This window comes from Leguminivora glycinivorella, chromosome 9, assembly GCF_023078275.1.
Source record: "Leguminivora glycinivorella isolate SPB_JAAS2020 chromosome 9, LegGlyc_1.1, whole genome shotgun sequence".
Taxonomy (NCBI): domain Eukaryota; kingdom Metazoa; phylum Arthropoda; class Insecta; order Lepidoptera; family Tortricidae; genus Leguminivora; species Leguminivora glycinivorella.
In genome coordinates, this window is record NC_062979.1 from 11,254,923 (window position 1) to 11,282,000 (window position 27,078).

Consider the following 27,078-nt stretch of genomic DNA (forward strand, 5'->3'; position numbering starts at 1 on the left):
TTAACAACAGCAAAATAATAATATGAATAATGTTTTGAAAATATTGAATACCTATGTAGGTATGTTTTATTTTCGTCACTAAAAAGGAAAGTGGTGCAAGTGTTAATAAGGATTGAAAGAAAATTATGATTTTAGTTTTTCTTTACCTGGTTCCTGATTTAAATTTTTACATAACAGTGGATCAGGTTTGAATTTTTTTTTGGTTATGAATGAATGATTTGTTTCTAATTTTTACATTAAATACCTACAACTTTTTAATTATTTTACTTATATCTTAAAAAAGCAAAATAAAGCAAGTGTTTGAATATTTTCCCCTACCTAGTCCTACATATGTAGATTGATGGCCTTGTATAATTTGGCTCAAAGAGATCGTACCCAGCCATTCTGGAGGACGACAATTTGACATTAGTGGTTATTTCATTGGTCCTATTACGATTCTTTTATTCATCTTCCGTTAGCTTCCGACGGCGCCTAGGTTCCCAGCACGTTAGCGATATTCGGAGAACGGAGAAACCCGTGGTACACTGACAGCGTAGTAACCTCGTAAGACCCAGGCCAATTTTTCCGATTTAAAATTGGAAACTTTCTTTTTGAATATAATTTGTAAGTAGGTACTTGTTTTTACAAGTAGGTACGCCTGTGGCCCGTTTCTCGAAAGGTACAAGCCTTGTATTACAAGTGTGTTTCCATGACAACCCATACGATTTGACAGTTCGCGCACTTGTAATACAAGGCTTGTACCTTTCGAGAAACGGGCCCCTGGACTTAAATACGAGGATTGCGGTACGGTCTATTGCATTAATACTTTTGAGAAAGCGACTGCCCAGCCAAAAAAGTGTATTGTACATAAGCAGAGAAGCGAAACGTGGTTATCATGAATAATAAAATTAATAAATATTGTAACAGGGACAAGCAAACGCGAAAAGACAATTTGAAATGTTAGAACAATAAATTACTATAGGAGCTTGGTCAGACTACCCATGGCTGTGCGAGATGTACCTAGTCGACTGACTACGTACGTGCGTACGTTATGAACTACTGAAGTTACAATTTAAAAATAGGTAACCATCATTAAATTCAATTTATTCATCATCCCTGACTGCGTAGGCGTGTCTATATTATGTATAAATAAATCGTTACTCACAAAACATTCGAGGTTAAAGACGTGTTTTTATAAGTTCCATCGCACATCATCTTGGTTTAGTAAAAAGCAGCACTTGTGTAAACACAGCAACATTTAACGACAAGGCCCTGTTACGAATTATGTGCTCGTAAAGTAGAAACTTCCAGAAATAATAGTAAGTTCTACCAATTTGAATTCTAGTCAATTTTATAACCCTGTCTTATTAACAGCCTGCTTTATATATTCTACTTTGACTTTTTTAGGGTTCCGTACCTCAAAGAGGAAAAACGGAACCCTTATAGGATCACTCGCGTGTCTGTCTGTCCCTCTGTCACAGCCGATTTCTCCGAAACTACTGGACCGATTTACTTGAAATTTGGCACACGTATGTAAACCTGTGGCCCAAAGACGGACATGTAATTTAATTAAATGAAATTTAGTCACAGGGGTCACTTTTGGGGGGTAAAATTGAAAATTAAAAATCAAAGATATTAAAACTATATTGTGTTACATATCAAATGAAAGAGCATTTTATCAGCATCTGAAATATATTTTTTTTATATTTTTTGTTTTTGTAATTTAGAAGTAATTTAAGAAAATAAGCAAAAAATGACCATTCCCCCCCCTTATCTCCGAAAGTACTTAGCGTAAAATTTTCAAAAAAATACACGAGATAGCCCTCTCCATGTAGATTACAGGAAAACCTATTAGAAATCTGCAGTCAAGCGTAAGTCGGACTTAAGAGAAAAAAACTCAGATTGCGAATTTCACTCACTGCCGCTGCAAGTAGTTACTAAACGTCTTAAAATTATGTAAGCGAGTTGGTCAGGTATAAAGAAATTCATTTCTGTCTTTTTCTTTTTAGAACTTGTTCAATTTTTTTTCATTTGTACAAAATGACTTAAGTTCGTACTAAAAAGGAGGCGCTTAAGACCGTTTATAAATTGACTGAGCAAAATTTTATTCAAATCGGTCCAAAAAAAGGTGTCTGTTGACGAAAATATAGAATTTGTGCCACCGAAAGCCCAAATCTGAAGTCCATTTTGCTCTATCTCTTATCGTTTCCGAGATATATACGTAAAGTCTTGAAAGTGCGAAACGTTAACTTTGCCATCATAGTCGTTCAGGCGCTCATGAGTTCTTTGTATGGAAAAGTCGAAAACCGACTCGCACTTGACCAATGTTCATAGAACGTTGTGGTTTTTTTTATTAGCAAAAATGACTTAAGCGCCTTCAGAAGTGCAGGTGCTTAAGACCGTTTGTAAGTTAAAGTTAGCTGTGATGGCTCAACGAAGAAAGAAGATTTCAATATCCTACTTATACATATTTCATTAATTTAACTATACAGGTTTTTATTACTCAAGCCAAGCGTTACGTTAGCTATTGCTATTGAAAGGAAAACTTGTGTATAAAGCTTGAAACAAATTATGGGACGCGTCTGACGGACGCGGCTGACGACCGCGACTGATAAGCCGATGGCTTGCGTGGGCGACGGTCGCGCGACGACGATGTGACACATACGAAATCAAACCTTATCGATATGGAAGTAGACGATGCGATGAGACCTGACGGCGACGGTCGCGCGACCGTCGCCCACGCAAGACATATATAGCCTACAGCAGTTGTAGTTGTATGCATACCTAGCTCACGCACACAGACGCGTCCACTGGCGCCGCGCCGGTGGCCGCGTGCGCTCTCTGCAAATTCTATGCACAGCGCAGAATATGCAGAAACCACATGGTGGTCTGTGGCAGAAACTCAATAGACATTTTTAGGGTTTTTAAAATAAGTACGTAAATAGGTACGTGAAGTAACATGATAAATTAAAAATTATCATTAGATACTTATTTGCGGAGGGAGGTGTAAACAATTTCTTTCGTTTTGCCATATATCAATAATTACTTATCTACATTAAATTCATTAATCCGTATACATTACATTTTTACAATTAAGTGTATGAATTATACTTTTTATCGTACGGTCAGCTACATAAATATCTATACACCTGTATTCATTCAATTTTGAACCTTCTTCTTCAGTAATAAGTTTCGATATGTAAAGAAATTGAAGGACGATACACAGGCGGGCGGAGACACCGTGCGCCGCTGCGGGCGGGTGGGAGGGAGGAGGGGTGTCGAATTGTCGATGGACGAATTATTGGACGATGTCACGCGGGATTCGCTGCGCGAACTCATCAAGCTAGGAACATACTACGCGGACGTCCGTCGTAAATCGACCGCGGACGGGAATCTGGACAATGAAATTACACATAACCGTGCAAACTGTCGGTCGACGGACGTGGACGTGGCCTTGAGCGCATGGACGTCCGATCGAAATCTGGCTCGCTGGATGTTTTGTTCCGTGCACACTGATCGGTCGCGGTCGCGGTCGATTTACGACGGACGTCCGTGTAGTATGCTCCTAGCTTCATTCGCGCGGTCGGCTCCCTTCGCTGCCTGCACACGTTCGCTGCTCTCGTACGATTTGATATTATACAGGTTGCCCGGTAATTAATGGACAACCTTTTAACCACCAAGAGGGCACCTTATACTGGTCCAGAAAATCTATGGGATATGGGTTAAATTGTGGTGTAGGCGAGAGGCTGGCAACCTGTCACTGCAACGCCATAGTTTCGTTTTCTTTTAACCCCTTATTTGCCAAGAGTGGCACCTTATACTGGTCCAGAAAATCGACTTTAAGGTTTCACAATTTTTAAAATTTTAATACCTACTACCTAAAATTTTAAAAAGTGTGAAAATCTCGAAAACCAGGCGACTTTACTAAACCTTAATGTCGATTTTCTGTAAGGTGCCCTCTTGGTGGTTAAAAGGTTGTCCATTATTTACCGGGCAGGTGCACCCGATATATTTGTCAAGCAATTTCTGTCGTAAGAAAGCGCGACTCATTCGCACAGTCGGCTCACGTCTCTCGTTGTCGTACAATCTGACATTATTCATCTACCTTTTATCGCTTGGCTTTAGTTCGCATATACAAGAGTACCTACAGGTACTACAAGATCCAAGGCAAAATACAACAATAGATAATGTATTTACTAAATAATATTTATTTAGTAATTTCCCGCTAGAAACTTGCGTTATACTATTCTGTATACTTTTTCAGCTACCATAACCAAATTTGGATTACATTAAAAAAACCTTTAAGTAAAACTTAGAACCTTTCAGATTGTTTTACTCACCCTTTCTGATGTTTACCTTACTTACTTACCCCGTTATTCATAAACGTACACTAAAGTTATCAAGCCGATAAATTTCGTTTGTCCCTTTCCGACGTATTGGTGTGATAGATAGGGACAAACGAACTTTATCGGCTGGATACTTTAGTGTACGTTTATGAATAAGGGTGTTAAAATTTATAGCTACGGAATTTTACATAAAACACCTACTTTAAAATAAAACAAAGACCTATATAACTTCGTAAAGACCGATAAAGTCTAAGAAAAAAACGTACCCCAAAACCATACAGAAAAAGGTACGGTGAGCTAGATGGCGATACACCTTTGGGGTACTCTCGGCTAGATGGCGCTTATATTAATATTTGACATTTTAAAACATATCAAGCTAAGAATATGGGCCAAATTGTCAAAACTGAGGTTCAAAAGTTTTAAGCTTGTGTCGAGAGATGGCACTCTATGCACTGTGATTACACATCTTACTTTGACAGTCATTCTCTATAATACTCGATCCTTTTTGAAATAAAATAAAAAATGTTGAATTTGGTTAACATTATAAAATACCTCACGCAAGCTGGGCTAATTAGTTCGCGAATTCGTCGAGAGGTGGCGCTAAACACAATTATGCTCATTAGAGAACCTAAAAGTTTTGTAGGTACGGAACCCTCGGTGGGCGAGTCCGACTCGCACTTGGCCGGTTTTTTTTTAAATATTGGGGGACACCTTACACACATCAACCTAGCCTCAAACTAAGCAAAGCTTATACTATGTGTGCGAGGTGCGAGGCTACGTTTACTGTGAAAAGGTTCTACAATGACCTAGGATTCAAAGTTGACTGACTTGTGTTATTACAAATAGTATTTAGGAATTACATGATCGGTTACGAGAACGGAGTGAATGAATGAATGGAACGAGCGCCGACGCAGACCTTGGCCTTAGCGTTATGGTAATGAACGGAATGATCGCGCGTTGCGATTGTGATGTTCGGTCTAGATCTGCGCGATTGTCTTAGTCTTAATTAATAACTTCAGCCATGACAAGATGTTAACAGGATGTAAATACTTAAATAGTAACTTAGGTCTTGTTGTTATGACGTATTTTGTGATTAAGTGCTGATTTAAATGGTATGAGATATCGCATGCGAATTTGATTACAATGTGGCATAACGAATACAAGTATATTAAATCAAGTGCGAGTTCGCGCGCCGTCTAAATGAGCCTTAAGTATGGTTAACAAAATTTGACGAATAATATGATGTAAGATGTAATCTACTAACATAAAATAGTTTATTCAAATAGAGTATGGAGATACAAATTATAACAAGGAATTTAAAAACGACGTAAAAGAACACAAGGTTAAGATTCAGACGGTCAAAAACCGAGTAACTACGTCCATGTTAAAAATACGCAATGAGCATGGCAATTTGTTACGCTGTGTAGTTAATGGCCAGACATTTGCATAAAAAGTGGCAAAAAAGTCTAAAGTCGATGACGCAATATTTATAACGCCCTTCAACTTGATCTCTGTTCGTTTTTCGATAGCAAGAGTTACAAACAAAATGGTCAGAGGTCATGATCATGATATTGATAAGATCACGTGGTAGTCATAAATTAGTTGCCAATTCTCCACGAATTAATATGGAGGCCCGACCATGACGTAAGTGACGACGCCGCGGGTGTGGTTGAACATGAAACTAAATGCGCAGACGCAGACACATATATGATATGAGTTACGTTATGTTAGAATTCCGAACCCAATTTTATACTCGTAAATATATTAGTCATAGTGTATACCAACACTCATGAAATAAATTTATGGGAATGGATAAAGCAGGTTTTTTTTATCGCGACGATTTGCAACCCTTTCAGCGACTCTTAACTCGAAGTCAACGGGGTGACGGCGGAAAATTACAACCATGCAAAACTACCCACGTAAAAAAATATGAAAGCATACCTAAACAAATTTAAATTTTTAAGTCTGGTTATTACAATCGGTTAATGTCGGGATGGGATGTGCTATTGTGCTATAAATTATAGCGATATAATCCGTTTCCATAGTTTTATTTCACACTTAATTGTTACTAAATCTCGTCTACAAATAGGTATACAGTATACTGATTGTCATTTCGGTTTGACCTTAAACATTAACCTATAGTAACTTTTTAAAACTGGTAATTCAGTAACAAATATCACTTTTAAATCTGTCTGCAGTTCAGATTATTTTAATTGGCCAATTGAATAAGTATATTGGCTTCGAAACACGTGGATATGCACGAGACTTCTTGATATCTAACCTACACTTATTGCTGCAGATTCAAAGTCTTGTTCATTCATTACATATATAAATACGCATTGATAGTGACCACTAACCGGGTCACAGAGGGCAACAGTAATTTCTTTAATAGATATCTAATTATCTACACGTTGTGATTGGAGTAATAAAATCCTTTCATTAATATAATTAATAAAATTTCCTCTTGATTGTACGGGAAAGAAAACTATAATTCTACGATTCTATCGTTGGAGTTGCGTATCTTAAATATCTCAATCTTATGTATTAGGTATTATAAAACTGGAAGTAAAATGACTACATAACTAAAAGCCAAAAAAGAGTAAAAAGTAAAAATGGCAACAACTTGGTGTCGCGTTGTCGTCCCGTTTTCTAACACATATCTACCTATTGATTTGAAAGGAACGACATTTCGATGTTAAAATTTTTTTGTCAAGTTGCAGTTCCAGATATACTTAGAATATCCAATATGTCTCAAATATTACCTATTTTATATAATTTAAATTGACTCACATTAAATTCTTTCTTGATGGGATCGTTGAGCATGCCTCCGCAGAATATGATGCCGTCCACGACAACATTGCACATGAAGGATGCGAACACGATGACCCAGCCCCAGCCACCATCGGGTGGGACCACCTGAAAATCAACATCACATTGAAAATCTTAGAACAACAATACATACAAAAAGTCGGATCGGGGTAAGTGGCCTATGACAATAACCCATGGGCGATTAAGGGCTAAAATTATAATTTAAACTGTAAACTGTATTTCAGTTCCCTTGGAAATTTCGCCCCTTGCTATCACGACTGGATTGCCAAGAGGATTTGTACCTGTCTCGTAATGGGGCATGTCTCGGACACTGGCGATCAAATATGTGAAAGAGGCGCGTTCCTAGCCCACATTCTAAGGTCGTGTAGGTGAACGTGTACCTACCACGCTTATATGAGTGAGATATAAAAGATCGACTGTTCGCGTTTTTGACAGGCGGTAATTGTGAGGTAACCGAGAGCGGGTGGGCGGCACTTTCAGCGGGGAGCGGAAGTGGCCATACTGTACGATACATACATATGTCGCAGGGAAATGGCCATAACAGAGATTTCATCAAATCACTAAGGGATATGATCAAATCACGCAGGATGTCAAAATGGCGAATCCATTTTATCATTTCTCTAGAAAATTTCAGTCATTTGACTAATCCCTTACTCTGTTTAGTGAAATCACAAAATCGACCAACAGACACGCCACGTTTTGTCATTTCACTAGATTTGTTTAGGGATTTGATAAAATCCCTGAACCACATCAGTAAGTTGACGAAACGAGCTTATAAAGTCAACTAGTTTTATCATTTCGAAATATGAAAATAATTTAAAATGAAACATTTTTAGCTTTGTTTCTTCACTTATTCTATTTTTTTTCTTATTTATAGAAAACCAAAAACTCTTAAAAACGGATTCAATTTTACCATTTCACTAATCTACTTAAAGATTCAATCAAATCAAGTGACGAAGGCAAGAGTCAAATAAATCTAATTGATATATTAGATTCTTGGCTTTGTAATTTCACGAAACTGGAGTTCAGACATTTGATCAAATCACCAGTTGAGACTTTATCATTTCCCTAAATTTGTTTAGGGAAATATTAAAACTAGTTGTATTTTTGAGTTCGTTTCGTCAACTCACTGTCGTGGTTCAGAGATTTTATCAAATCCCTAAACAAATTTAGTGAAATGACAAAACGTGGCGTGTCTATTGGCCGATTTTGTGATCTCACTAAACAGAGTCAGGGATTTAGTCAAATGACTGAATTTTTTTAGAGAAATGATGAAATGGATTCGCCATTTTGACATCCTGCGTGATTTGATCAAATCCCTTAGAGATTTGGTCAAATCTCTATTTTGGCCATTTCCCTGCGACACATACATACAATCACGCCTGTATCCCATAAAGGGGTAAACATATCCATATCCCATAGTCGCCTTCAACGACACCCACGGGAAGAAAGGGGGTGGTGAAATTCTTAACCCGTCACCACACAGGCTGTTGTACGATACTCTGAGGCTGTATAGTACTCTTTATTATACCGTGCTGGGGCCTGATCATTATTACCTTTGTATATGATATTTATTGCGGTTTATCTAATTGAGGGGTTTTGTAACGTTAGCGTGCTACTGAATACAGCAACATTTTTGCTCAATAAGAGAGTAAGGAAAAACCATGAGGAAAATTTGCGCAGCCCAGCCCGCCGTGGGCTGCGTTTATAGGTAAGGAGGCCCGTTGTATACAATCAAAGATTATTTATGTTTACACTTTACCAAAGATTCTTCTACTCGACATTCACGTACAGTGCTGCTGTCTGATATTATAAGAACATTAACCATTTTCAGTTGAATAATTTAGGAGAAAAGAGTAGCGTGATGACATTTTGAAGTTGAAGTATTTACGTTAAGATGTTGCCCGATAATATGATTGTTCTTTTACTTAATTCTTTCAGTCTTTGGAGTATGTTGTCCGAAAAGTTTATATTACGGACTGTTCATGACCAAAAAGTTTTACACAAAAAATACCTAGATTTTTTTCTGTAGGTATACCTGTTTATAAATAGTATTCATATTATTTATTTAATATTATAAATGGACAAGTGTGTGTCTGTTTGTCCATCTTTCAGTGTTGTCCGATTTTTTAAGTGGAGACAGTTGAGGGATGGAGAGTAAGATAGGCTACATTTTGTCTCTTTCTAACGCAAGCGAAGCCGCGGGCAAAAGCTAGTCATTCATGAGTCTTTATGAAAGACGCTCAGATTTGTTCGAATCTAGAGGTAGTCTTTAAGAGCGTTATAACATTTCGGCGTCGGGCGAAATTAGGTATTTTACCCGCCGCGCGAGCCCAATATGCCGACCCTTTCTAGCACGTCTTATCACTCGCTCGCACTACAATAATGGACAAAACAATCTTGATCCTTTCTATGGAATTTTGATAACAACCACAATCTACTATCTCGATATAAACTTTTGGTTTCTAATAAACATTATTTTGTACGAAAATACGAGAATATAGCGCGAAATAATATCAATTATGTTAAAATTTATTTAAAAAATTAAAGTAATAATTATAAAAGTAGATCCCATCCCAAATATTTGCTTTTGTTATATGATAAGTATTAGAGTAAAGTATATATTAATATGATGATAAAATAAGACAAATACAATTCTAATTACTTCAAGGTGGTGCTCAGGGTCTGATGATGGAGCCATGGTGGTCACCAATACCAATGAACAATATGACTATACAACTTCGTGGTTTACATGTCATTCTAGCATTTTCACTTTCACATTTCAAGTGCATATACCACGAGTATAGGTTTTCGGGTGTGCTGATTTAAAAATTAATGACCGATTTGGAATCTGACATTGCTGACTGTCACTTTGACACAAAAGTCATCATGGGTGTCGTAAAATAGGTTTTAGGGGGTGCTGATTCAAAAATTAATGACCAATGTGGAATCTGACATTGCTGACTGTCACTTTGACACAAAAGTCGTCATGGGTGTCGTCAAATAGGTTTGCGGGGTGCTGATTCCAAAATTAATGAACAATGTGGAATCTGACATTGCTGACTGTCACTTTGACACAAAAGTCGTCATGGGTGTCGTAAAATAGGTTTTAGGGGGTGCTGATTCCAAAATTAATGAACAATGTGGAATCTGACATTGCTGACTGTCACTTTGACACAAAAGTCGTCATGGGTGTCGTAAAATTGGTTTTAGGGGGTGCTGATTCCAAAATTAATGACCAATGTGGAATCTGACATTGCTGACTGTCACTTTGACACAAAAGTCGTCATGGGTGTCGTCAAATAGGTTTGCGGGGGTGCTGATTCCAAAATTAATGAACAATGTGGAATCTGACATTGCTGACTGTCACTTTGACACAAAAGTCGTCATGGGTGTCGTAAAATTGGTTTTAGGGGGTGCTGATTCCAAAATTAATGACTAATGTGGAATCTGACATTGCTGACTGTCACTTTGACACAAAAGTCGTCATGGGTGTCGTCAAATAGGTTTGCGGGGTGCTGATTCCAAAATTAATGAACAATGTGGAATCTGACATTGCTGACTGTCACTTTGACACAAAAGTCGTCATGGGTGTCGTAAAATTGGTTTTAGGGGGTGCTGATTCCAAAAATAATGACCAATGTGGAATCTAACATTGCTGACTGCCACTTTGACACAAAAGTCATCATGGGTGTCGTAAAATAGGTTTTAGGGGTGCTGATTCCAAAAATAATGACTAATGTGGAATCTAACATTGCTGACTGTCACTTTGACACAAAAGTCATCATGGGTGTCGTCAAATAGGTTTCCGGAGGTGCTGATTTGAAAATTAATGACCGATTTGGAATCTTGACATTGCTGACTGTCACTTTGACACAAAAGTCGTCATGGGTGTCGTCAAAAAAGTTTCCGGGGGTGCTGATTCCAAAATTAACGACTATTTTGGAATCTCACAGTGCTAATTGTCATTTTGACACAAAAGGAATCATGGGTGTAGTCAAATAGTTTTTAGGGGGTACTGATTCCAAAATTAATGAAATGATTTAAAAAGTTATGACCGATTTGGAACCTGACATTGCACAGTACCCCTGGAAACCTATTTGACGACACCCATAACGACTTTTATGTCAAAGTGACAGTCAGCAATGTCAGATTCCAAATTGATCATTAATATTGAGATCAGTACCCATGAAAACCTATTTGAAGACACCCATGATCACTTTTGTGTCAAAGTGACAGTCAACAGTGTCAGATTCCAAATTGGTCATTAGTTTTCAAACACCTCCGGATACCTATTTGACGACACCCATGACGACTTTTGTGTCAAAGTGACAGTCAGCAATGTCAGATTCCAAATTGGTCACTAATTTTGGAATCAGCACCCCCGAAAACCTATTTTACGACACCCATGACGACTTTTGTGTCAGAGTGACAGTCAGCAATGTATGATTGAACATTGGTCATTAATTTTGGAATCAGCACCCCCTAAAACCTATTTTACGACACCCATGACGACTTTTGTGTCAGAGTGACAGTCAGCAATGTCAGATTGAACATTGGTCATTAATTTTGGAATCAGCACCCCCTAAAACCTATTTTACGACACCCATGACGACTTTTGTGTCAAAGTGACAGTCAGCAATGTCAGATTCCACATTGGTCATTAATTTTGGAATCAGCACCCCCTAAAACCTATTTTACGACACCCATGACGACTTTTGTGTCAAAGTGACAATCAGCAATGTCAGATTCCAAATTGGTCATTAATTTTTGAATCAGCACCCCTAAAACCTATTTTACGACACCCATGACGACTTTTGTGTCAGAGTGACAGTCAGCAATGTCAGATTGAACATTGGTCATTAATTTTGGAATCAGCACCTCCTAAAACCTATTTTACGACACCCATGACGACTTTTGTGTCAAAGTGACAGTCAGCAATGTCAGATTCCACATTGGTCATTAATTTTGGAATCAGCACCCCTAAAACCTATTTTACGACACCCATGACGACTTTTGTGTCAGAGTGACAGTCAGCAATGTATGATTGAACATTGGTCATTAATTTTGGAATCAGCACCCCTAAAACCTATTTTACGACACCCATGACGACTTTTGTGTCAGAGTGACAGTCAGCAATGTCAGATTGAACATTGGTCATTAATTTTGGAATCAGCACCCCCTAAAACCTATTTTACGACACCCATGACGACTTTTGTGTCAAAGTGACAGTCAGCAATGTCAGATTCCACATTGGTCATTAATTTTGGAATCAGCACCCCCTAAAACCTATTTTACGACACCCATGACGACTTTTGTGTCAAAGTGACAATCAGCAATGTCAGATTCCAAATTGGTCATTAATTTTTGAATCAGCACCCCCTAAAACCTATTTTACGACACCCATGACGACTTTTGTGTCAGAGTGACAGTCAGCAATGTCAGATTGAACATTGGTCATTAATTTTGGAATCAGCACCTCCTAAAACCTATTTTACGACACCCATGACGACTTTTGTGTCAAAGTGACAGTCAGCAATGTCAGATTCCACATTGGTCATTAATTTTGGAATCAGCACCCCCTAAAACCTATTTTACGACACCCATGACGACTTTTGTGTCAGAGTGACAGTCAGCAATGTATGATTGAACATTGGTCATTAATTTTGGAATCAGCACCCCCTAAAACCTATTTTACGACACCCATGACGACTTTTGTGTCAGAGTGACAGTCAGCAATGTCAGATTGAACATTGGTCATTAATTTTGGAATCAGCACCCCCTAAAACCTATTTTACGACACCCATGACGACTTTTGTGTCAGAGTGACAGTCAGCAATGTCAGATTGAACATTGGTCATTAATTTTGGAATCAGCACCCCCTAAAACCTATTTTACGACACCTATGACGACTTTTGTGTCAAAGTGACAGTCAGCAATGTGCAATGTCAGATTCCACATTGGTCATTAATTTTGGAATCAGCACCCCCTAAAACCTATTTTACGACACCCATGATGACTTTTGTGTCAAAGTGACAGTCGGCAATCTGAGGTACTACATATTCGTAATCTGAAAGTAATCAAGTCAATAATTTCAGTTATTTTGAATCGACTATGATTCCGAGTTATTGGTAATAGTAATGATTGTATAGATGATTAGTGATTCCTTTACATGTAATGGTAATTTACCGTTTCACTTGATTACATTACAAGTAATCTGACACCCAGTAGTGTCAGATTACAAAGTAAAATCAAGTAATCGTGTAATCCGGAATCGATTACGATTTCCCCATCTCTGGGTATAGTAATATGGTTCATTGGTACTGGTGACCACCATCTGGCTCCATCATCAGACCCTGAGTACCACCTCTTGTCAAAGGTCTTGTTGAGACGAACCCAACGAGCCTAAACACGAAGTCGTTTACTTACATGGTTCACTGGTACTGGTGACCACCTTCTGGCTCCATCATCAGATCCCGAGTACCATCTTGATGTGTCTTATCATCTTGACCGTATTGTAATTTTCACATTTTTATCATCACAACGTTGTAATACTTTAACATTCAAACATAACAAAGTATTACAAAAGCAAATATTTACGGATCTAGGATCAAATTCGTTGGTCGCTGTTTACACACACACAATGCGAGGATAGCCCGTGTAGAAACAAGGCGTCCGACCCACACAACAATAAATATTCTCGACGTTTGCGATGAAAACTCGGAGACCAAAGCGACATACGTCTTACCTGCTCGAGCTCCGGCGCGGCACTGAAATCGCAGGCGTCCGTCGCCGGTAAAATAGCGACAGGAAGGCTAGTTTTCAAAAAATTGGCAAAAAATCATGATAAAATATTATAACGACAAATGGATAACAGCAGTTTAAGCACATTGTGCAGATTATTTATATACTAAAATAACTTCGATAACATGTAGATTTTCGGAGAAATGATCACTTGTTTCGATGTATTTTCAAGACAAAATTGAGTTCGTTTTACTTTCAATTTCTCAATTTCAAAGGATTAAATGATAAATATTGTTTAATGGGCCTTAAGTACAAGATATTTGGAACTTAAATTTACCTCATTTATGAGAGTGATCTTATCAAATTGTACATAATAAGAGCTCCGAATTCTGTGCTTCACGCGGTTTTTCCTAAACGAGCATCAGAAAAACAATCATTACTAATTGAAAAAGCTTTTTTTTTTCATATGTTTTTTATTTAACCGACAGTTAATAAGATGTTCTAACTGAAACAAGTACTTTCACTGTCTTTTAGTATGAGTAAAGTGTACAATTTTGTCGATAAATATTGTGCATTTTACAATATATCGCCTTTTTTTGTCATAGCGCTATTAGGTACGAGAGCACGCGTCCATATATATAGAGGGGCATTATTTTAAGATTATACTTATTGATCACGTGCGGTCTCATAAAGAGGTATTTTGAAATTGAGATTGTATGCTTACGAAATCGTGTAAAAAAAAACTTGACCTGCCTACACCTTTTAACCGCTAAGACAACAGCTAACACCACAGGTGGTACAAATTATACGAAGATTTGTCTTATTTATCAGACTTCGGCGAAATGAGATGGATATAATATTGTATTCTTATGGCGGTTAAATGGTTGGAAGCTATGTAGATGTGTAACAAGTCTTAAATGACCGATAACTCTTTGATAACCTTCCTGGTAATTACCTGACATCCACTTCAATAAAAAACCTATCCTAAGTTAGTTTCCTAATCTTAGCCGTTTCCTTGTGACCTTGTCCAAAGCCCGGCCTCGTCAGTTTGCCGTTTACTGTTGCCACCCTAACACCAATAAGCTTACCCCATAGACAATCAATTAATCAACTAACTAATTGCTTACCTAACGTTTCTTGTAACTATCAATGGAACTACCAACTTGAATGAAACCCTTAAATGATTACAATATATTTTTATTTAACACTGGATTTACAAAATTGAAGGCCACATGACTATTTTATCTATTTTACACGTTATGTTACCCTGCAAGAATGATGTACATGCCTACTGCTAGTAGCGCCCAAGCACAAGTTTCTAGAACAACATCAGCTGTTTTCGACATAATCTGTTTCCGCCGCTTCCAAGCTCTTTGTACAGCCATCTTGACCTTCTACAGCAGCAACAGGAGCACGGTCAGGATCAGTTCAGAAAATGCGAGGGTCACCACACCGAGTAGGCACCCGTTTATGACACTCTGTGCCGCGCTTCGCAAATACCTCTTCCTTTTCTCACTTTTAGATTTTACTGTCATGTTAAAAACCCCGTTACGATTTTTTTTGACGTTTTTGAGCTTTTCTAGTCTTTAATTCATACGGGTTATTATTTCTTATAACAACTGCACGATGGCACACATGTCTCTGGACGACTTATCTCTTTTTTCTTGGGAATCCTTTCCACTTTATCAAAACCGATGAAAACAAGGGCTATATGAAGTGCCACTGCTAGCGCGACCAGGGTAGTAAACTGTAACATGGGGTTCAAGGTATTAAGTGAACCCCATGTATTTTTTGTAATATATTGTAATCTTTAGACCATGTTGAATTTTTAAAATTTAAAGCTTTGAAGTTACGTTTGTCAAAAGTGAAATGTCAGATGCATTTTATTTTTATTATAGTAGTAAAAGGTATTCTAGATAATGAAACCTTTTTATTTTTTTGATATAGTACCTTTATAAAGATGCCAACAGAAAAGCAGGTTAAGGAACAATTCAGTGATATAAAGACGTTAATTAAACGATTATTATGTCTGAATGCAGTGCGGTTCAGTGGGGTGTGGACTTACAAAGAAATAAAATGAACGAGTATACTTATAAAGTTTAGGCGGCTCAGCACGGGAAGCATGGTCGCGCGATAGACGATAAAATATCAGACCGAATAGTGCGATAGGGACGGCCTGCTATTTTATCGTCTATCGCGCGACCATGCTTCCCGTGCTGGACGAAATTCGGAACGTCTCACATGACACGTGTATTATGTCATTCATTAAGTCATTAATGACTCATTACCATCTAATTACAACCACCGAGTATCGGCAGCACCCAAATAGGATCCGGGTAAAGTTGCTAGCTATTTAATATTAGTTATTATATTAGTTTGTAGGGATGTAGGGTAGTTACCAGTGCTGCCTCTGGTTCCGACTCCTCGCTTGGAGAATCGCGACCGAGTCCGCTCTCGTCAGATGACGGCGTCTCGAACGGACGCTCGTCTGTTGCTACTCGCACCACCATCGTGGATCTGAAACCAAAAACATAAATATAAGTAAATTAATTCTTAGAAACGTATTATACCGGGTACCCAGAATATCTCACCCTATCGCTCTTCTGCAGTTGCGTAACAGAGCCAGACTGTGTTTTGATCGCCATGTAGCGTCAATGATTGTCACTTCTGCTAGGCCGGCAGATAGTAAGATGCTAACCTCCTTATTCATAAATCATAATCGTACTTTAAAGTTATTATCACAGAACTTAATTTAGATAGAAGAAACAAATTCATATATTTGTATAGGGGCCGAGCGTGTCAAATTTTGTACTGAAGTTGATTCTTGCCTGTAATTTTAAATATGTCTCAGGCTCTTGATTGTTCATAATTTTTGTGTTGTTGCAATTGAATATCACGTAACGAGGCATTTTTTATGTTTTGGTTGACTTCAACTTACAAAAATTGACGCCCGAAAGCTGCAAGCTGCGAGTAAAGACGGACAACTCAGTGGATTTCACTGAGCTCATTTGACACGCTAAGTAGATACGTTGGCTTGATCTATGGTATATATGACATCTGTGGTTATTATCAAGGCGATAAAGTTCGTTTGTCTTTTTCTATCACACCAATACGTCGGAAAGGGACAAACGTCCTTAAGTCTCTAAGAAGTATGTTTCTGATTATATACTACCGACATGTTGACATTTAAAATTTCCCAAATAACAAAACGACAGATAAAATCTCAGCATAAAATCTGTACCATAAAATACAGCGCCGCAAATCCCGACTAGGCGACAATTGTAACTGATCCATTTTTTCCATTACTACACTATTAAGTCGAGTTCAACATGTATCCACTGAACACTCGTGCCATATATAACAAGTGGAGACTCTAATTAATAATGAAAACATTGTAAAACATAAAAAAATGGAACAGTTGCATTTTAGACTACTGACTCTAATATTTTACTTATTAGAGTCAGAAAAGTTAGTAGCTACAGACTGCATTTCTCTATAGAGAAATACAACCTACCAAGATTTGTTTCCAAGGTGAAACAAAGATTAACGCACGGTCAAAGAAACATAAGCGAAAAACCATTGATTTATCACTATCGATAGCCGAATAGTTTTCCTGCTAATTACCATTCATGAAAACTTAAGTTGCGACCTTGTGCCCCTAGCGTGACACTAAGTAGCATCTGCAATTGCAAAGTAAGAGGAAGTGAACAGGGTGCGTAGCCGAATGGCACAAACGCTCACGAAACGAAACGCTCGTAGATATCTATCGTGTATCTATCCCTATCGCATAGCGTTTCGTTTCATGAGTCGTTCGAAAATCGTATAGCGATAATCTAAATGACATTGTAAAGGTTCAATACTCAGTAATACTCAGCGGATGATCGAACCTTATACCTCAATAACGTAATCTCATTTTTTTATACCACACAACAGGTATAATACGGCCCGCCTGATGGTAAGCAAACACAGACACTAAGCATATAGACGCTTGCAACTACATACTTACCAGCGTGTTCGCAAAAAGCTTATTCTTTTATTTTATAAAGATATTAAATAAAATCATGAGCTATCCGCGATCTTAAAGTACAGTCAGCGAAGAAAGTGGTTTACCAGTTTTCGACTCTATTTGAAACATGTAAAGGTCGAAAAGTGGTAATCCACTTTTTTGGCTGAATGTACCAGGCAGGCAAATATGGTCGCGCGATAAAGGCCGTCCCTTTCGAACTATATGTAAGTGCGATAGAGACGGCCTGATGTTTCATCGTTTATCGCGCGACCATATATATATGCTATTGGTGCAGCATAACCAGTTAGTGTCGCTCTCGCTTCTTCGCACTTTTTACTTTTTAAAAACATATTTTCAGATTCTGTAAATACTAAAATTGATCTAGACGATAAAGACGACGCAATTTACGTTTTGACATTCACATATTATATGTATATGTATGAACTACGAACATCACATGACGCGGTAAAATATATGCTGATACATTAACATACAACTGATTAAATATTATTTACTCATACAATGTGCTCGTTAAGTAATGGCCATAGGATATCTGACGCACGATTATAATGTGTTCAGAAACATATATTATATGTATGTGTTTGTTTATAAACATAATGTTGCAATAATAGCAAATTATTGCTGATTAAAAATCGATGACAATATGCACAACTATCTTATTAGATTATTTAAGTCATTAGTTATTGCCATTAACATTAGAAGATCACTCGAGCAGTTCTTAGATATTATACTTATTAATCTATCTCTCTCTTATACACCTATTAATCTAAGAACTGCTCGAGTGATCAGTGTGCGTAGCCGAACACACAAACGCTCACGATAATATCTCTTTCGTCGCTATCTATCTCTATCGCTCTTGCGTATTGGCGCGACAGAGCCAGACTACATTTCTGCGTCGTTTCGTTTCGCAGAAATGCCATTCGGCTATGGTGCCAGATAACAATTAACGTGTTCTTTTTACTAGTAATTTCACTATGTTTTAATTTTGATTAATATCTGGATGCTTCTCAATTGGATAATTAGTCCCTTATTTGCATGCGAACAATTAGGTATGCCTGCCTATTAATTATGTATACTTCCTAAGATTATATTAGGTCATAAGTAGGTATGTAAAGTTACTATTACTATGTATTTCGAATTCTTGGGGATCCCCACTTTACTTTACTTTCTAAAATTTACATTTCAATATTAGCCATCAAACTAGAGCAAGAGCAAGATAATGAATATCAGCTCGATTCAAACTTTTGAATACGTGAAATATTAGCTCTAGATACCACATGGATCGAATATTACGTCAGTGTCAAAAATGACATTTCTTCAAACGTAACGTCACATTTCGCACTACATTTTGTATTTAGAACTAATATTTTGATGCATACTCTTAGTGCATTTTCACATTATCCGATCCGATATCGGATGTCGGAAGGATTTCCAAGGAAAAATAAAAGATGGCTGCTTAAATGTATGGAGTATGGGTCGTACATCCGATATCGGATCGGATAATGTGAAAACGCACTTAAAGTTGGATAGGTAACTCGCATACTTTGTATTATGGCACAGCCGCAAATTTTCGATTCGCCTACACAATATGTATAGTTATTTGCTGTGGGAACCAGCAGTGAGTGGAAAAATCCAGTGAATTTTAGTACTGATAAGTCTATTGAACAAGTGTTATGTGGACCGATGACCGGGCGACCCGCACTGCACTGATAAGAGTTGTAACCTCTACGAGGCAAGGCTTTCAAGTCTAACTTCAACTTGCAAGTGGGGAAGAAGTAAATTAAAATACATATTTTAAAAGAACTATTGGTTTGTGTTTTTAAGTAGCCACGTGGTTAGTGGTCATTAATTCAGGGCCCTTAGCTAAAAGTACAAATTTGTTCCGTAGCGTAGCGTATCGTAGATAGCTATATCGCTCTTACGTCACGTCTTGGTGCGACAGAGCTAGTCAAGTATCGTAATATCGTTCACCACGGTGCGTCAACCCTTGTACTCTTGGCTACAAGCCAAAAATTAAAGTAACGTTGTTCCATTACTTGAAATTTGGTTACTTTTTAATAGTTTTAAGACATCGTATCCTAATTATGTTTTATGATAAAATATTTTTGCAGAACGTATGTATTTTAAATATATTGTACTAGCTTTTGCCGCGGCTTCGCCCGCGTTAAATTAGAAAACTGCAGTACGCTCCATACAAACTTCCACCCCCCCCCCCCATTTAGAGAAGTGGGGGGTTAGAGAGACAAAAAGTAGCCTATGTCACTTTCCAACCCTTCAACTACCTCCAGTTAAAAAATCATGTCAATACGTCGCTCCCTTTTGCCGTGAAAGACGGACAAACAAACAGACACGCACTTTTTCCCATTTATAATATTAGTATGGATATGGATACGTACTCCTATGATAAGAAGTAAAGCGGCGACACATCATATGTCGTATTATAATTAATACTGTCTTTAGTTTCCGGGATCAATAATCGTTTACAGAGTATAAACAAGTTATATTTATGTTGCATGTTCTAGTCGATATAAATAATATCATATATTAATAAATAAATAAAATAAATATTAAATATTACAGGCCGATATATCTGGCCGTCCCTATCGCACTTACTAATAGTGCGATAGGTACGGCCTGATATTTTATCGTCTACCGCGCGACCATGCTACCCGTGCAGGACACTCTTACACAGATTGACCGAGTCCCACGGTAAGCTCAAGAAGGCTTGTGTTGTGGGTACTCAGACAACGATATATAAGGTCCTAATTTATTAGATGCAGATATTTTTACAGCTGATAGTACTCGGTCTCTGGAGTATATTAAACCGTGAAACATTATAGCTTTTACGATGTTTTTTTGGAGAAAGCGGAAAAACAAATTTGCTACGTAAAAACACCCTGTTTATGTGATTATTAAATGAAAACTCATTAAACAGATTCTAGTACCTCTTTTACGTACCACTTAACCAAACTGTAACTGGCCACTTCAATGACATGTGCAGTTTTCCCGCCGAACCTTTACGACATTTACAACGACATGACATGACAGACATCAGTGTTATTGTGACATGTGATAATGCACATGATGATTTTTTTTAGACGAAATTATAATTAATTTTTTTGTTAGGAAAATGAAATCAAAAAAGTTACATGAAAAGATTTCTTAATTTTTATTTAAAGTTAATTATTTTAATGTAAAGTATCATGTGTTAAAATATCTGCAACTAATAAATTAGGACCTTATATATAATATACAAATACTTATATACATAGAAAACATCCATGACTCAGGAACAAATATCTGTGCTCATCACACAAATAAATGCCCTTACCGGGATTCGAACCCGGGACCGCGGCGTAGCAGGCAGGGTCACTACGCGCTAGGCCAGACCGGTCGTCAATTATGTAAAAGTATATTATGTTTAATAAGTACATCTGAGGCCTGCGTGCGTAGCCGAATGCACAAACGCTCACGATACGAAACGCTCGCTCGTAGATATCTATCTCTATCGATCTGCGTATTGGCGCGACAGAGCCAGACTACCTTTCGCGGCGTTTCGTTTTCGTTTCGTGTCGTAGAAATTCCATTCGGCTACGGGGCCTGATCATATTCTGCGCATTGTAAGATTTCAATTCTCTCTTTATCTAAATTGAATGGAAATTGATTAATAATTGAATTGTAGTATAGTAATGACTCGGATCAGATCTAATCGCGGCGAAGCCTATATGTATATTAGTTTTCTGATAAAGGCACTTGGCACAGTGGCCCAAAAGATAAAGCTTTTCGGTCGGAGGGTAAAAACCAGCCAAGAGCGTGTCGGGCCACGCTCAGTGTAGGGTTTCGTAGTTTCCCGTATTTTTTTTTAAACTGTTCAACCTATTAAGTTCAAAATATTTTTCCTAGAAAGTCTTTATAAAGTTTTACTTTTACGATTTTATCATATTTTTTAAACTTTCGGTTCAAAAGTTAGAAGGGGGGACACATTTTTTTTAACTTTTGGAGCGATTATTTCCGAAAATATTAACAATATCAAAAAATGATTTTAGTAAACCCCTATTTATTTTTAAATACCTATCCAACAATATATCACACGTTAGGGTTAAAATGAAACAAAAAAAATCACTCCTCACTTTGCATGTGCAAAACCACTTTGTTGGCGTGATTGATATACATACTCGTATTGGTACCAAATTTCAGCTTTCTCGTGCTAACATGACATGGCGAAACTATAAGGGTTGACTACGGAATCCTAAAAAAGTAACAATAGGTTAACATAATACGTCATCTCCAATTTCCGTTTTATTTTTATTTCAACGGCAACATAGTCTTAAGTTATACAGCGTGTACCCACTTTAAATAATTGTAATTTGCATACATTGAACATGTGAACAATGGGTCGTACGTCATTTGACCACCATGTCAGCCATATGCTATTGCCAGTATAATGTAAGGAATAACTATAGTCATAATAATGTAACATGTGCGTGATAAACGATCGTTGTGTGTGTTTTTTAATTCATGAAGATTTATATAAAAGGTATATTATGCCACATTTGTTATTGTAAATATACATGGCAGTCGTAGCTGTATGGTATAATAACCTAATCACAAAATTAAAATTTTAAAAAAGCCCCCGAGATAGAGTGCACCGATTTTCATGAAAAACATGGCCTAAGAACACCGGGAGTGTACTAACTCAGATTTCAAACCAAAAAAACGAGGAGCTACGATGAATACGATGAGCGTCTGGGAATCCAGCAAAGCAAACTAATACATTACATGATTTATTGCATGGCAAATACTAAACTTTTCATAAAATAAACTGAAATATGTAATTATGTAGATATCATACACACAAAAAAAGGCGACCGGGTCTTCCGGGCATGTTATCCTCTGAAAGGCTAGGCGCCTTTGAGGGTAAGTTTTTATTGCTTTGGTAATTTCATTTAAATCGGTTTAAACGTGAGGAGAAAAATATGCAGTTATAGTCTCAGAGAGACTGGTAGAGATTTCCACTGAACCAATATTATCGTAATTGTGAGTAGTTGGTACGCTACATGGCAGTATTAGGCAGTTATTAGTTAAAGCCCGCCATCGACTGCCAGATTGTGCAGTAGATATTGCTGATAACAAAGCACTGTAATTTACGTGAATCGCTATATCCCTATATCGCCATATCGCCCTTTACGCTTGATGCGATGTATAATCGGACTCGGCAGGTGGAAGAACAGCTGGCATATTACGTAGGGGAAACCAAATTGGTGGAATTATTGAAAGAAAACGTAAAAAATACGTATATTTTCGAAATTTCGAGTAACTACACAAATACATAGGCGCTTGCTACGAGAACGAAAAAATGATAATAAATTGATTGGTGTTCAGTATATTTTTCTAGTTTTGTGTATTGTATCTAATTTAAAAAAAAACTTACTAATACATAATTACTTAAAAGTAAAAGGGGGCACAAAGGAAAAAAACCCTATAAAACATCGAACGACAGTGAAATAGCTCTAGTCTATTCTGCAACTTGTGTGACAATATTTGTTTTTTATTTGTTACTCAATACACGGACAAAAATGTGACTTTTGCAATAAAAATATATGCTTCAAGGACCTAGGTAACTATGCCAGTTTTTAATATTGTTTGAAAACATTAATTATTCATATTTTTTGGAACTTTATAAGGTAACATTGAGTCCTGTAGCTGTTCTATGTACATAATTATGTACTAATAATAAAAATTACACAACACTTGGACTTGTTTATGCACAAGTAATCAGTTCAGCGTGACGAAATGGACTTCTTAAGTATTTGCGTGGGGTTGTGTACATTCTGTGATAGCAGATAAACCCGGGAGCAAGCTGACTGGCGCCGCAGCAAAATAACAATTACTGATAACTCCATGATGAAAGCTAGTTGCTTTTTAACATGACTACAGCCGAGATAACGACAGATTACCTGAGGCCGAGGTAGGCCAAAAATGAGGTGGTGGAAAGACGAGCCGACGTAGCCGAATGGCAATAGTCGACGCCAGACGCCGACAGAAATGCAGTCTGCTTTGTAGCGCCAATACGCAAGAGCGCTAGAGTTAGATAGCTACTAAACAAATATTATCGTGAGCATTTGTGCATTTGGCTACGTATACGTACGCTGGGTCTCATTTTGTGGCGACTGGCGGGAGCATGAACAATGCCGTGGCGAGTAGCGGAGGACAGTGGAAGCCTTTGCACACATGTAGGCTTTTAAAAAACTAAAGGAGCCCTCTAACGTCCCACAGAACACCACTAAATAAAATAAATAAATAAATATAGGACATTATTACACAGATTGACTGAGGCCCACAGTAAGCTCAAGAAGGCTTGTGTTGTGGGTACTCAGACAACGATATATATAATATATAAATACTTATATACATAAACATCTATGACTCAGGAACAAATATCAGTGCCCATCACACAAATAAATGCCCTTACCGGGATTCGAACCCGGGACCGCGGCGTAGCAGGCAGGGTCACTACCGACTGCGCCAGACCGGTCGTACGGACCACTAGATAATTACATTGTTAAGAAGAAAGATTTTATAAAGCCGAAGATAGGTATCTTAGGCGAAACGCGAAGATAGGAATTCTAGGCAAAAAATGCACTTTCTTACCAGTTCCTTCAAAGCGCTGCAAAGCTAATCTTATAAGTTGACAGATGTATTCAATACGTAGCACTAAGGAAGCTTGATGTCGACTGAAGTTCGCAAAGCCACGGTTATGTTTATAGCCCATGTCGAATGTTAATGTTTATGGTAATCGTCACTGGTTGAGCTGGTTTAGCAAAGGATTCTATTTGTTGTTGTATTTCAAATTGTTACGCAATTGTATAAGAACAAGAAGATTATTGTTGACGGATAATGAATGGGATAAGGGCAAGCCAATGATGATAAAGGAGATTAAAAGGAAGCATGGACCATTCCCATCACAACACAATTTAAAAGATGAAGATGACACATTACATTTTGCCGAATATTCAATTACCTATTCATTTGCCTGAACTGATTTGAATTTAACTAATCTAACCTTATACATAACAACCATGACACAGGGAGAAACAACATCTGTATTTTTTAGGGTTCCGTAGTCAACTAGGAACCCTTATAGTTTCGCCATGTCTGTCTGTCCGTCCGTCCGTCCGTCCGTCCGTCCGTCCGCGGATAATCTCAGTAACCGTAAGCACTAGAAAGCTGAAATTTGGTACCAATATGTATATCAATCCCGCCAACAAAGTACAAAAATAAAAAATGGGAAAAAATGTTTTATTAGGGTACCCCCCCTACATGCAAAGTGGGGGCTGATATTTTTTTTCATTTCAACCCCAACGTGTGATATATTGTTGGATAGGTATTTAAAAATTAATAAGGGTTTACTAAAATCATTTTTTGATAATATTAATAGTTTCGGAAATAATCGCTCTTAAAGGAAAAAAAGTGCGTCCCCCCCCTCTAACTTTTGAACCATATGTTTAAAAAATATGAAAAAAATCACCAAAGTAGAACTTTGTAAAGACTTTCTAGGAAAATTGTTTTGAACTTGATAGGTTCAGTAGTTTTTGAGAAAAATACGAAAAACTACGGAACCCTACACTGAGCGTGGCCCGACACGCTCTTGGCCGGTTTTTTTACTTACAAATAATATTTGTACATATTATGTGTCCTTACCGGCAGCGGCACCATTCGAACCTATCATCATTGGCTAGGCTACCTAAGGAGAATCACTAGGCTAGAAAGTCGAGAAGAGAAATCAACCGATAAATCAAATAAGAACTTATATTCTGATAAAACCCGAAACCCCCAACTTTTTAAATAAACCCTCCTTATTACGCTCTGCCAACTAAGTTATGGTCAATGCGGCATATTACAAAGTAAGACTAATTATTATTGCGATGTTGCCACTAATTGGTTTAGCTAGACATTCATTTCGTTGCTACGTTTGTTCTCAGAAATGCGTCGTTGAAATCTTCTGACTTTCAAGTTTTAAGTGATTTTATGGTTCTTAAGGAACTATAAAATTGTTTGCAATAAACTTTGAATTGACTTTCAAATCTTGTCCTTTATAGACAGTGACAAATTATGTGATATAGCTACTATTAATACTAATGAAAGTGTGTATGAGTCATATTTGTCCCCTATGCGCCTGTAGGAGGGACTAAGTTAGCAATCAAGGGTGTCCAATATTGATACCAAATTTCAGCTTTCTACTGCTACCGGTCACTGAGATTATCCGCGGACGGACGGACGGACGGACGGACGGACGGACAGACGGACAGACGGACAGACGGACAGACAGACATGGCGAAACTATAAGGGTTCCTAGTTGACTACGGAACCCTAAAAAGGTCATTTATTATAAATAAATGACCTTTCTATTATATTGATAAGTAACATTGACAGTATTATTTCGAGTACTTATTGAACACTGAGCACAAGTAATTACCATTTTCCCCTCACTAGCTCGGAAACACGTGTTTTGTCCTTTAATACCAGCGGGTAAAAACGCATTTTATCCACTAGTGGGTAAAGTAATTTGACCTTGAATAAAGTCAAATTAACTGCTTTAAAATTGCTAAAAGCAAGTGAATCTAGTAATAAAGATGATTTACCACCTGTGGAACTACTGGAAGCAGTGATAAACGCATTTTTTGCTTTGTAGTTTCCTCGCTATAGTGAGGGGAAAAGTTTTGTGTTACACTGGGGTGCAAATGTATTTAACTTCTCGTGTGTTAAAAAACTCGCAAGTTCAGGATTCTATTCTCGAACCACTCGCTTCGCTCGTGGTTCAACTATAGAATCCTTTCACTTGCTCGTTTTTCAATTCCACACTCGGCGTTAAAATACAACTTTGCACCCTTGTATAACAAATAACTATTTTTTAACACAACACTGAAAGTTCTTATAGAAAGATCCGCTTAAAAATCACATAAAAAGTTCATAATTAGTTAAAGGAGCTTTAGGAGTATAAGCTATATATGTTTCAGCGTGATGATGTGATAATAAAAATTAAAATAACGATTGCTCATTAAATAATGTATAAAAACCTAAATACTAAACAAAGCTTATTTCGAAACTAAAAACGTTCAACTTTGTGTTGCTTTCAGTGTGTGTGTGTGTGTG

General features: G+C 37.5%; 1 protein-coding gene across 2 annotated transcripts in view; it reads right to left on the reverse strand.

The window, feature by feature from the left end:
- Nucleotides 1–27,078, reverse strand: part of LOC125229463 — a 60,762-nt gene that overhangs the window by 21,183 nt on the left and 12,501 nt on the right. The window contains exons 1-3 of one of the 2 annotated variants that reach the window (XM_048134308.1): nt 24,577–24,673; nt 16,298–16,415; nt 7,116–7,241 (exon numbers count right to left, since the gene is read on the reverse strand). In XM_048134308.1, the coding sequence (XP_047990265.1) occupies nt 7,116–7,241; nt 16,298–16,408 (237 nt within the window). In that variant the 5' untranslated portion in view covers nt 16,409–16,415; nt 24,577–24,673. Of the gene's footprint in view, nt 1–7,115; nt 7,242–16,297; nt 16,416–24,576; nt 24,674–27,078 lie in introns of those variants that run through there. The other variant, XM_048134307.1, reaches the window with a different exon arrangement.